At 32.5% G+C, this 13,771-nt stretch overlaps 1 protein-coding gene across 1 annotated transcript; it reads left to right on the forward strand.

The window, feature by feature from the left end:
* Positions 1–4,580: 4,580 nt before the first annotated feature.
* On the forward strand, positions 4,581–5,501 carry LOC107135329 (olfactory receptor 141-like). Its single transcript, XM_015477213.1, has one exon. The coding sequence runs from the start codon at positions 4,581–4,583 to the stop codon at positions 5,499–5,501; it is 921 nt and encodes a 306-aa protein (XP_015332699.1).
* The last annotated feature ends 8,270 nt before the right edge of the window (positions 5,502–13,771 follow it).

A 13,771-nucleotide genomic window follows, 5' to 3' on the forward strand; every position in this document is an offset into this window, starting at 1 on the left:
TATCCCAGCTATGTTATAAGATTATGTCTCATGTCTTAAGATTTCTTGTCTAACATTGAAATACTTTACTTTTTTTCTGTTATAACTTTTAAACCAAAGGCTTAAAAAAAGTCTAGTTACTGCATTAATGTCTGTAGTAATGTATTCTTCCAGAGTCCTTTACACTTTATTATTTAATTAAGCACTGTATTGCCTTCTGAACCAGAAGAAAATTGGATCACATTCCCATTGGAGCATCTCCTATGGGAGTATTTCATCAACAGTTGAGTAAGTAGATATAAACATTCTAAATAAACCATATTCCTAAGGTTATTAAACCTGCATGTGCTATTTGTTCAGGTAAGAGAAATGTTCAGATCATTATCAGAATATTTTAGGAACACTAAAAATGAAGATTGAATATATTATTTTGCTATAAATCATTTATATATTAAATATGTAGTATGAAACCTGTGTGTGTGTGTGTGTGTGTGTGTGTGTATGTATATGTGTTTATTGTGGAGGATGGATCCTGAGGTCTCTGGTATGCTAAGCAAGTGTTCTATCATTGAGCTAAATCTTGAGACCAAAAGCCCTTATCTCTTCCTATTACATAGGTGAATAAAATAGATTTATTAAAATCTAATTTATAAAAAGCTCCACCTAAGATTTCAAAATCAACATATCAAGGAAAGCAACAGAGAAAATTAAAAATGCTGAATTTATGTTTGCTCAGATAAATGAAAATGTACTAAATATACCACATTTTCATTTTCAAAATGGAAGAAGATGGCTTTATTCAAATTATGAACAAGCAGGAATTAACCAATAAAAAAATAAAAGCATATTTTCCTTATATACATAATGGGACCATTTACTTTATTTTAATGAGAAAAACAATAATTCTGTTAACTTTGTTTTTCTAGTTATATAATCCAGAAGCCACTCAGAATTAGTAGTAATTTCTGATATTTATTTCACTGAATATTTTAAAATATCCAAATATGTCAAGGAGCATGTCTTGCTTTGTTTCATTGGGGATGAAGGAGGGTGGGGATGTCACTCACCGAAGGGAGTTGAGGTCTAAGAAGAGGCAATGTACAACTGTCAAAAGTGAATGAATCATGAGTGAGACATTGTATTGAAATCTAAAATTGAATTGTAAAAGTTTCAAATTTGGTATAATAACATTTTTGTATTTGCACATTATCAATTTTTAAAAAATTAAGGAACTTCTATTAACCTTACGAGGTTATAAACATTAAAAATGTAACTATGCATTTTCTAAATTAAATATCATGATTTTTATAATGGATATCATATAAGGGTATAATTTATGTATTGACGTTAAATAATCTTTGATTTATTTTTATTTCTCCCACAGAAATTAATATTTCTTAAACTAGAAATTCTTCGCATATTTCTTTCTGTTCCTAATGAATACGGTTCTGATTTTATACAATTATTTCCTTCCCAGAGGTGGGTATATCTATATTTTGTGGTTAATATGTAAGTTGTAATTAACAAATGAAAATTAGTAACAAAATAAATGATAAAGTGCCGCAGTCTGGCTGGGCACAAAATCACGAGCCACCACACAGCTTGTAGATTCAAACAGCAACTCTTTATTCCTGAACTCACACCAGCCATCTACAATCACGTTCTGGAGAAATCCACGTTCTCTGCCCAAAATCCACCCCCACTGGGCTTCTGTCTCCCAAAAAATACTGTCTGAATCCCGTGAGAACTCAAGGGGAACTCAGGCAGCAGGATACGCCCTATTCCCAGCAGGAATAATCTTAAACCTGGAACCACCCTAAACCCAAGGAGAGCCCTAAACCCTGATTATTCTAAACCGGGAACACCCTAAACCCGGATCCGCCTTGGTCCTTGAGCAAGGTCACCTTAGATGCAATGTCACTGCAAAATGTCCTATTTCCACGAGTCCTTCCACTAAGCAACATGGGGTACGCTGGCAAGGAAATTGTCATACCTACTTGGCTAATGGCTCCCAGCAATAAGAAATTCTAAATTTATTAATGTGATACACTACTATCTTTTCCTGTAAATTTCTCTTCATTCAAATGTATGCCTTTGATTTTTCTCCTGGTTAATTCATTTGAGTATATGTTGTTCCCTGATTTTGTAGATATATACAGTTATTATACATTTAAATTCTTTTTTTTTTTCTCCAAATGGCTATAACTACACTCCCACCAGCAGTGTAGGAATGTTTTGTTTACTTTATTGGTTCACCATCATTTGGTAAATTTTTGTTATGGTTCAAGTGTTATGGAAAGTTTTCTGTCATCTTACATTTCCATTTTTTCAGATCATTGCTAAAGTAATACATATACATAGGCCATAGAGAGATCTTTTAATGTGAGTTGTCTACAGGTATATTATGTCCATTTTCCTATGGATTTTTAGTGTGTCATTTAAAGCATAAGTATACCTATTTTCTTCAGTCTGCAACTTATTCTTTTACTCCATTGTGGTGATATTATCATTCAGATATTTAAGGTTATAAAATCTAAGACTGATCAATCTTTGTGAATTTGATGTGTATTTGGGGATCTCTTAGATGATGAGTGATAAACTCAATCTTCCTTTGCAAAGTTTGGGTATGCACAATTGGCAGCTTTGACACTTGAGGGATATAACCATGTGGATGGAGAGTAGAAAGTTATTCAGATAGGAGAAAGAAAACATGGGGATATTGAATGAGGAGACTCTCATGACAAGAGAGGTTTTCTTGTTCTGCTGAAGGGTAAACATTACATTTATGCATCGCATATAGGAAAGCACACTGTGATGACGTTATATTTTAATGTTATTGTCCTATTGGAAATAGAGTATCATGGTACTGCCTTGAGAAAGAGAATAATTTTCCACAAAATCATAGTTAAAAATCAAAGTTAAAAATCATAAGTAAGAATAAACCAAAGAAGGAAGAAAAGAAGGACAGAAAGGACAAAGGAAAGAAGGTAATGAAGGAATCAGAAGAAGACAGAGTAAAGAGGAGGGCATCCATCTTACCCAAGAGTGGTTTTTCACTTCTCTGCCTTATTGTTTCTAACAATTCAATAAAAAATATTTTATTAGAAATTATTTTTCATATTCCTGGTAACCTGTCCCAAAAGATTGTTGATATGTGGTGTCCTCCCATGCTGTCACTCTTTCCAATATATCACTAATCTAATCTATTACTATTTTTTTCCCTAAATATCTCCTTCTCTTACTAATGGAATTGATGTCAATCTATTGGAATTGGAATTTGACTTATATTGGTGACTCTAAGTAGCTAATAGGTCATCATTTGCAGCAGGTCATGTGTCTCCAGAACTGATTAAAATTTCCTGTTGTTTGGGGGACATAAAAATAAACAAATTAATAAAATGAATCAATACGTATTGTAATACAATTGATCATGCAAGTAGTTGAAACTTATGGACAACTAGAAATTGAACTTACATATAGGTAACTCTTCGACATATTGTTTAACAATAAAACTAATGAAGACAGATTTATTTTAATTATTGTTTCATCCCAACATTTGCTCTTAAATTTTAATTTTTATATCTTGCTATAAAATTATTCCTTAACTGAAATTCAATTAAGGTTATTTTTGAAATATTTTAATTGCACCTTAATGAATAGTTACATTGCTATTATTTCATGTAATGAATCTACAAACAATACCTAAAAAATATAAAAACTTTCAAAAATCACGTATTTCATGTTTTTTTCAGAATAATTCTACTAACTTTTACCAGAGTTTTGAAAGAGTGCAAAAATATAGAGCATGTAAAGAATTTAGAGTTCCAAAAGAAATGAAATGACCAACAACTTAACTTAAAATAGACATTACAATGCCAATTATTTAAGAAAGAAATTTGAATAAAATAGATGCTTTCATAAAATTTTCATGAACTTTCTTCCCCCACAAATATGAATTCTACTAATAATCATCACAAAAAGCCATAGTGGAGATAGCTTTTTGGTTTGTTGTTTGTTTATAAAACTAGCTCATAAAACATTAGAATACAAGCAGTTGCTACTTTATAAGAACAATGCAAATCAGCATATTGTATATAGACATTTATTTTAAATAAAATTTTATTAATGCCATTTTTATTGTTATTTATTGTTATAGAATTTATAGTGCTCTAATTATGAAAGAGCATAGATTATATCAAATCATTTTACACAAGTACTAAAAGATCTAGAAGTCTGAAGTTATTTTTCGTATGATGTGAACACGTGTGGGATTGGATGTTAGAAGAAATTTTTTTTAATTTATTTTTTTGCTCACTTTGTGTTTCAATATGATTTAATACTAAATCTGCTAAGGCTTTAGGAATGGCATGTGTTGAGTCAGGGATCCCACCAGTACCTTGCAGCTGATCATGCATGAGTACTCCACCCTTGGCCTACCGTCTTGTAATTGTCTCCTCAACCTCTGATTGCTTATTATGCCCAGGAGATAATATATCAATATAGTTTATTTCCCCTTGACTTATAATATTGTTCATTATTTTCATAGCAGCATAAACTATAAATTCCTGAATATCTTCAAGTTTGTACTATGAGATTTCAGCATGAAGAATATCACTGAAGTTACCATGTTTGTACTCAAGGGCTTCACAGACAGCAATGAACTGCAGGTCATTCTCTTCTTCCTGTTTCTTCCAATTTACCTTTTCACTCTCATAGGTAATTTAGGATTGATTATATTGGTCTCTGGGGATTCCAGACTCCACAATCCAATGTACTATTTTCTGAGTGCTTTATCATTCTCGGATGCCTGCTTTTCTACTGTTATTACTCCAAAAATGTTAATAGACTTTATTTCAAAGACAAAAGTCATTTCATCTCTTGGATGTGCAGCACAGATGTTTCTTGCTGTTAGTTTTGGAACCACAGAGTGCTTTCTCTTGGCAGCAATGGCTTATGATCGATATGTGGCCATCTACAACCCACTTCTGTATTCAGTGAGCATGTCACCCAGGGTCTATGTGCCACTCATCATTGCACCCTACATCGGAGGAATGCTGCATGCTAGTATACACACAGTGGCCACTTTTAGCCTGTCATTCTGTGGGTCCAATGAAATTAGACATATATTCTGTGACATTCCTCCTCTACTTGCCCTTTCTTGTGCTGACACTCACATAAATGAGCTCTTGCTTTTCATCTTTGTGAGCTCCATTGAGATAGTCACTATCATGATTGTCCTGGTGTCCTACAGCTTCATCCTGTTGGCCATTCTGAAGATGCATTCTGCTGAAGGGAGGAAGAAAGTGTTCTCCACCTGTGGCACCCACCTTACCGGAGTGTCCATTTATTACGGGACCATTCTCTTCATGTATATGAGACCAAGTTCTAGCTATGCTCCGGAGCATGACATGATAGTGTCAATATTTTACACCATTGTTATTCCCATGCTGAATCCCATCATCTATAGTTTAAGAAACAAAGATGTAAAAGAAGCAATGAATAGAGTGTTCAGAAAAAAATAGTGCATGGATAAAGTGAATATTTCACATTAAACTTTTAAGTGACAAAAATGAAACTAATTTTTAATGTGCTCCAATCATCAGTTCTGAGAAAGAAAGGTACTATTTTATTAAGAGGTGTTTTTTTGTTGTTATTGTTTTGTTTTTGACATTTTGAAATAAAGATAATAGTCACCATAGTACCTACACAGATCTTAGCACAAAATATTCCTACCATGATTTTCTTGCATTTGTTTCTCCTGTTTGGAAGACTCTCCTTTATTGTTCACTTAGTTACTACCCTAGGTTTCCCGTATTGATTATGGTCCCTTCAATACATTAAGATCATTGAAATTTACCGTATTGTGTCTTATTTCTTCATCTTCCTTCTTCCTGAAATGTGTCTTTTGCAGTCTTCACTATTTTATATAACATACATTTAGATCAATATTTCATCTACTATTTTACAAATCTAAGAGAATGATACGTAATATTGCTCAATAAATTCTTCCTTAATGAGTAACCATTTCTGCCAAAAACAGTTTCTTTCAATTAAGACAAAATAAATAACAATTTAATTTAGATATTATTTACTTTCATATTTCCTTGTTTACTATTTTCTCTTTTAGTTTTTCTTCTTTCTTGTTAGTCATTTTTTTTCCATTCCTTCCTAGATTTCTTAACTATAAAATCTAAGAAGTCCAGAAATCTATAGTTCAGAAATCAGAAATATGCATACATTTTTAATGAACAGTGGGTTAGTGGCATTCCACATATTTTAATAATTCATATTCTAAATATTATTTTTTATTCCCCTCTTATTTCTTTTAGGTTCAGAAGGGTTATGCAGTTTGTTTTTACATGTGTAACTGGAATGATTCCAGAAGTTCTGTTTTTAAATTTTTATTTTTTTCTAAACAAAATTCAGTTTATGTTGTTTGCTATATCGGAATCCCTTTGCAGCTAATGTATGACAGTTTTCCATGATTATTTCAGATACTGTTGAATCAGAAGAGAGTCCTTTCTTATTCAGTGTTAAAGTTTAATATAAATGCCTACAAAAACGTTTATATTGTGTAGTTTGTCGTCTGTCTTGAATATGTTGTTGGCTAAAAATATTTTTTGGAGACATATTAGGTTTTCCTAATGTTGGAGTCTTCTCTGTGTTTCTTTCTTCTCATTTCCTATATAAAAACACTCAGTTTTTCAATGCCAGTTTCTACATTATCCCTTAAAAGATACAACTCACTTCTAAGTCACCAGTGTGAATTAAATTTAATCATTGCAAAGTGCTTTCTTTTTGTTTAGTTAGAGACTCTTTCTACATGCTATATCTCTGATATGAAAATCACAACCAGTATTTTATTTTTGCAGATAGTGTCATCGTCATCCAGTCCTCTACTTAAACTTTCTATACACATTGTAGTATATTTGACCTTTAAAGAACTGCACTGAGTAGAGGAGTGGAGTAATAGATAGGGATTGATGCTTCAGTGATCATCCCTCCTGTCAATAGCATCAATTTAAACCACAATCCATGCAGAAAAATACCTTCAGAAAAAGCAAGGAAACTGTTGGGAGCCATGAATGAATCCTGGACTTGTCTGAGCCATAGCAGAGGTGTAGCCTCAAAGAACTATCAGTGTCATCTCACCTGTCTGAGCTGTTCACTTGCCTTGAAAACATCCTGCTCAAAGAGAGTGGAATTTATTGGTTCAGACAACCCTAGGTTCAAATGCAATGCCCCGGGAGGTTGAAAGAGATACCAGTGCACTCAAATAGCCTTAAGGTGCCAGCTATCTAAAGGAGGAAAAATTACTGATCAAGTGGTAAGTCTGCAGTCAAGCCAATTTCCCTACAGCCTCTCACTTCCTGCATTGTCCATATCTTTTGTGTTTATTTCTAAATATTCTTTCAGACTTTTAATTTCCCAGTTGATTCTCACCCCCATTTGGTTTACTGATGCCTTGCTGTGCAGAACACAGCGACAGGAAACCAGGCTGGAGATGAAGGCACCCAATAATAAGAAGACTTCCCAATAATAAGAAAACATGCACTGCAGAGGAGAGAGAGGAGGGCTTTGCATTATCCACATTCCTAGCTCCCTCAAGCCCTGGCAACACAGGAAGATCTGTTAACTTTTGTCATTGTCATGTAAATACAAGCTCTCACCTTCAACACCAACACTGGTCCACCCCAGGAAAACTCAGAATTGTGCATACCCACAGCTCTATATTCCAGACCTGAACATGGGGACCTGCCTTTGTGCCTGTTTATACTAGTAGTCCCAGATTTCAGGCTAGCACCCAGACCTCCATCTCCAGCCTGCCATCAGCAGGCTGATTTCAGCAGCTGTCAATGTCATCAGCCCAGGGCAGCCAGCAAATTTCACTGACTCCTGGCTACAAGTATGTTACATCATTGTGCTCACTGAACATATTTGGGGAAAAGTTCCAAAAATAAATAAATAAATAAATAAAAATAAAACACAGTATAGCGACACTTTACTTACCATTTGCCTTGTACTAGGTATTACAAGTAATTGTGATTTATATTACCGGCAAATTAACATAAAGTATATGAGAGGATATACAAAAGTTATATATAAATACTACACACTTCACCTAAGGAACTTGAACATCTGTGGAGTTTGGTAGGGAAAGTGAGTCTAGGAACAAAGCCCCCAAGAAGGCCAAGGGATGACCAGATTGGAGAGAACATACATATTTGCTTTAGGCCTCCTTACTCATTACGAATTCTGAATTCAGCACAGGACTCTTTTTATTCAACACCAGTGAAACATTACTATGTCGCTGTAGCTAATCAAGATAGCTAAGAATCTCTGAATAGACACATTCTAACATTAAATCCCAAAATAGTTCCATTTCTCAATATCTTTCAAGTTTCCCAAACTCAATATTCTGAAACTGATGTCACTACTTTCCTTGAACCTATAGTATTATTATTTTTTCTGATGAATCATTTCCATACACTTAATCAACACAAGCCAGATATGTGGAACATAACCATAGATTCATCTTGATTCATCGATTCATTTGTCTTACCTCCTCTAAAGACTTATTAGGTTAGGATTTCTCTCACCTATATCCTTCAATAAGGTTCTTTTTCTCTAATAATCATCAGGGCTCTTCTTTTGTGTGTGTGTGTGTGTGCACGTAACAAAGCTTTCAATAATATTTAGAAATGGGCATTTCAACATTTAATAATAAACATGTGGAAGTTTTCTTCATGCATGTTTTAAAAAATATCTAGTAAGATAATCTTTGACTTGTCAATCTCTACTAAATGTGGGGTTTGATGTAAATGCTCAATGATAAAACCAATGGTCAATGACGTAAAAAATTGGCCAGTCTAGCTTGCCTCCACCTGACAGGTAGTAGAAAGTCATAGTTTGGATCTAGAATAGTACTTCCGATTACTTATTTAAAGAAAAAAATCATTGCTTATTTTGCATTTCATAAAAAAATTGTCAAATAGAGTTACTCATATAATTACCCAAAAATGGAGAGAACAGTTCAGTGAATATTAATGTTTGAATATAATAGATTACTCCAAAGTCATGAATATTAAAGACACAAATCAAATATTAATTTAATACCTGTTACATTTTCAAAATCATGCTGATGTTTTGCATATAGAATTTTATATAATCTTTACATATGCATGAGGCAGGTGCTAGTATATTATTGTTATTTGCACACATGCACACAATCAGAAAAGTTCAGAAATTGTGACAATGATAGAACATGACATTCCTGGAAACAAATTCAGAATTATGGTTCCCCAAAATAAACATTTTCTGTAATATCATAATTTTCTTTTGAAAGTTATAAGTATAGAATCTTGGGAATTTAATAACTTAGATTATAACATGATACACTCCAAAAAGATGATTATAAATATACATAAGCAATACCATGATGTTGTTCAAAGTCTATCTTCTAAATATTATTGTTCCAAATGATAGCAAGGACCCATAGAGAAGTGCTCAATTCTTGAGCTAAGGTGGGTGAGGAAAATACAAGACACCAGAGGGCATTAAGTGGAAAAATAAAATAATTTTTAAAAGAAAGGGACATGTGAAAAAGCAAAGTACCCAGGACATAATTTGATGGTTCTATTAGCAAAGCTAGAATAATTTCAGAAAAAAAAATAAATGATGATAGTATTGGATAATAACCCCCCCAAAAAATCAATATTAGGCCAGGTGCAATAGTTCATGCCTGTAAACCCAGCAGCTGGGGAGGCTGAGACAGGAGGATAATGAGTTTAAAGCTAACCTCAGCAAAAATAAGCAACTCAGTGAGAACCTGTCTCTAAATAAAATACAAATGGGAATGCAGCTTAGTGTTTGAGTGCCCCTGAGTTCAATCCCCGGTACCTTCCCACCACTTAAAAAAAAAATCATTATAAGTGTTTATATTATTATAAACAAATAACTGAATAAAGAAGTATATAGGGAAGAAATATCAACCATTCTTCACAGAATTATTTCAGTTAATGTGTGTTAACAGAATAAGAAAATAGGAACAATCTACCAAAATACCATAGCAATTGCTATAGGTAGCAGACAGACAAAGGGGAAAAGTTGTAATAGAATATTTTTAGAGTCTAAATTATCTCCTCCTAATTTTTTTTTCATTACAAGGAAAAAATAACATCTTAATAATGAAGAAGTGTGGCAGACACTACATTGGCTAAGTTGTCAAGATTAATGTCACAAATAATATCACTTATCAACACCAAATACCCTGTCAATAGATGAAAAACCCATATGTATAATTTCTTACAAAGTTTGAATGACCACAAATAATTATGAGAAAATATCAGGTAAACTACAGTTGAGAAACATTCTATAAAATACTTTACCAGTGCTTCTAAAAATATATCACAGTTGTGCAAGGAAAAGGAGAAAAAATACATCCCAACCATAGTACATGAGACTTAGGAGAGATAACATTAATTGTAACACAGTACTATGTGTTAGATACTGAAAGAGAGAGAGAGAGGGGGAAAAAAAAACACTTTAGTAGAAAAACTTGTGAGATTAAATGTTCTGTAGTTATATAATTGTATGATGCTAAATTTTTTAATGCTAATTATTTTACTGTTGTTATGTTATTATTTAGATATTAATGTCCATGTAGATAGTAAAGCATATATACAAACTTTTTAAGTCTAAAACATTTAAATAAAAGGTTAGAAATACTTAAATTATAACATTCAAGTTAGACAAGTTAGCTATGGATTAAATTGAGCCAACAATCATACTATGTTCATTTATTCTCTAATATGGACATTGATATCCATATACCAGTTTTAGTTTAGTGACCACTTATTTGTTCATCAAGTATCAGATAAGTTAATAATGTAGACAAATTTTGAAAATTGAAAGAAGCAATTAAGGTGCAATCTCATTGTCATATTTATAGTTCACATTAAGCTAAGTGGTTCTCCTCTAACTTTTCTTAAACCAATGCCTATTGAATGGATACATAAGAGAATGAAATTAAATTTGAGATTTCAGGTGTACAGCACAACACTTTCAAAGTTTTGTTTTCTCAAGATGTAGGTTTTAGGAGACTATATATTGCATCATTTATTGTGTCCTACTATATGATTATGTTGATTATTAGGAAGAAATATGTCATATCTATAAGAGCTTCTATTTATTTTAATATATCCAATATGACAGGGAAGATTAAAGAATATTTTCCCTACAAATAGAAGTCTACATGGAGAATTTGCATATTCCATTATCATAGTACTGAATTTTTTAAAAAATAAAGAAGATGATATTATAATCACACTAGAAGAAATCAATTAGACAAGTCTAATGAGATCCTTCTAAATTAATGGTTATAAATGCATAGTCCATGCTCTGGGCCATTTTGAAAATTTCACTTTTAGTGGCCAACATCAGAACTAAGAAACCAACTCTTTATAATTATGTTGTCCAAGAAGCTGCTTTAAAACAAGCAAACGAAAATTGTAAACTAATGTGATTCAGCTTTTAAGAGTATTGACCTATCATCTGAGCATCAAACTGAGACCACAAGTTTTACATTTTCTTCAGATTTCTTACTTGTTTTCTGAGATCATATTCTATTCTCAGCCAATGCTTTTTTGTATCTATCGTTGCATGCCATCTATTACAAATCACTGAATGCCTGTGTTAAATCTGTACACTATTTGGTAGCATGGATACAATCCTAATTTCAGCATACATTAACAACAGTAAGTCAGTGAACAGAAAAACTGGATTCTTGCAGTAAGGTATCTGGGAAGACCAAGTAGAGGCAGAGTTTATTTGAGATTCTGTAGCACAGTGTGTCTCATAGATTATAATAAGGAGGTAATGTTTAAGTGTTTCATGTACATTTTTACTGATAAGATCAAGGTAAATATTTTCAAAACTTGATACATTTTTAAATATGTCCAAGGCTGTATAAATGAAATAAATGTAAGTGAGGAACTTGCATCTATTAATGTTTTGATTTGAGATGTTTTCCAGACATATTAGGTTTGACCTCAGGGTACAATTAAAATACAAACCACAAGAGAGCAAAGACGTTAATTGATGAAATTATTTATGAGGTGAATTTAAGAGTTTGAGAAGGTGATAATTCTGCTAGAAGTCTAACACACTGGATTGCAAAAGAAAATTCTTTGTTGTGGGACTTCTTTAGAAGTACACCAGGAAAAATAAACAAAAAACCTAGTCCTGATCATGAATGAGATTTGAACTGAAAATAAGTCTTAATTTCTAAGAAGGACATGAAAATAATTATCTTGGTTAATTTGTCTTTTCCTTCTAATCTGTCAATGGAAGATAACACATAGAATATCCAGTACTATCATCAATAATATTTTTATCAATATTATAATATTGATAAGGGTTAATGATAAAGGAAATATAGTTCTTTTCTAAATAATAGCAGTAGCAGCAGCACCAGTAATAGGAGATACAAAGTCCCTGTACTGACAATTCATGGAACTCAGTATTTTGGATGATGGAAAGATAACAAATGTAAAAATAGGTGGAAGATAGCTAAAAGAGAAGGGTTCTTCCTTAGGTGACTGAATCCTAGGTAAGTCTAAGTCCTCTCCTTTCCATAACTCTGAGTGTGTATGTATATGCATTATGTGCAGCTTTCTCATGCTGAGAGTTCTCTTTATCTTTTATATATTTACATCATCAAGTAGGTGTTAAGAAAAGTGGTTTTAGTGACTGGCAAAACAATATTTCTACATTGAACAAGGACTTGTTGAATGAATACATAGGACCACTTGTGAACATGGTACACACTGAATGATCAAGTCTCTTTAGTTTACTGTGCTACATGTCTGAAACAAACTTGTTTTAAGTGTGCATGCTAGTTTCAATTTTTTTTATTTATCATATATTTAGGTCAATTTAATTAGGAAAATATGATTCTACTTTCTGTGAGATCACCATTAAATGCTTGGGTTTAAGAGTTTGTAGCCTTCTTATCACTGATGTGGAAACAAATATTCCACAGTGAATTTGCCATTTCCTGAGGTTATGTATGCCTTATCTTGGAAACAAGCCTGCTTTGTATTTATACACATAAAACAATTTGAACTACATTATAAATTAAAGTCCTCAAGTGGTTCTAGTTCACCAGCAGTGACAAGGGGTAAAGATAGCAAAAAGAATATTTGGACTTCTATGTAATAGTAAAGGATCTTTCTAATTTTCCTTTACTATTTACTATTTCCTAGCCAGGCTTTATTGAGCCAAAGAGATTATTAGATGTATCCATCTGAGATTTTATTAAGATCCTACAATTATCTTGTAAACTAGCTATGAGATGCCAAGAAAATAAGACTTCAATTAAAAAATCATTAAAGTCAAAAATTATAGTTTTCTTTCCTAAACCAGCTTTAATTTTTTTAAGAAAACAATACAATTAATTCTAGTAAATAAATTACTAAGTATAGAATTTGGGACCCAATAGTAGTCTTAGGTAGAAGTGGTATATTTATAGAGAAATCTTTTTACATCATGACAGGCAATTATTTTCCACAGTGCTACCAAGTCTACTTAATGATGAATTAGATTTTTTTAAACCAGGTCTGCCAGCTCTGTAAATAATAAAACCCATGTATAAGTCACAACTAACTTTATGTCACTAAATATTTATGTTCTACTCACAATGTTCTCAGTGTTGGAGGCTGTCAACTCTCATAGTTGTTGGACCTTTTGACATGAGTTCATCTCTCATTTTTCCTTCTGTTCTTTTGCAGGT

The sequence above is a fragment of the Marmota marmota genome, unplaced genomic scaffold (assembly GCF_001458135.2).
Source record: "Marmota marmota marmota unplaced genomic scaffold, marMar, whole genome shotgun sequence".
NCBI classification, from domain to species: Eukaryota; Metazoa; Chordata; class Mammalia; order Rodentia; family Sciuridae; genus Marmota; species Marmota marmota.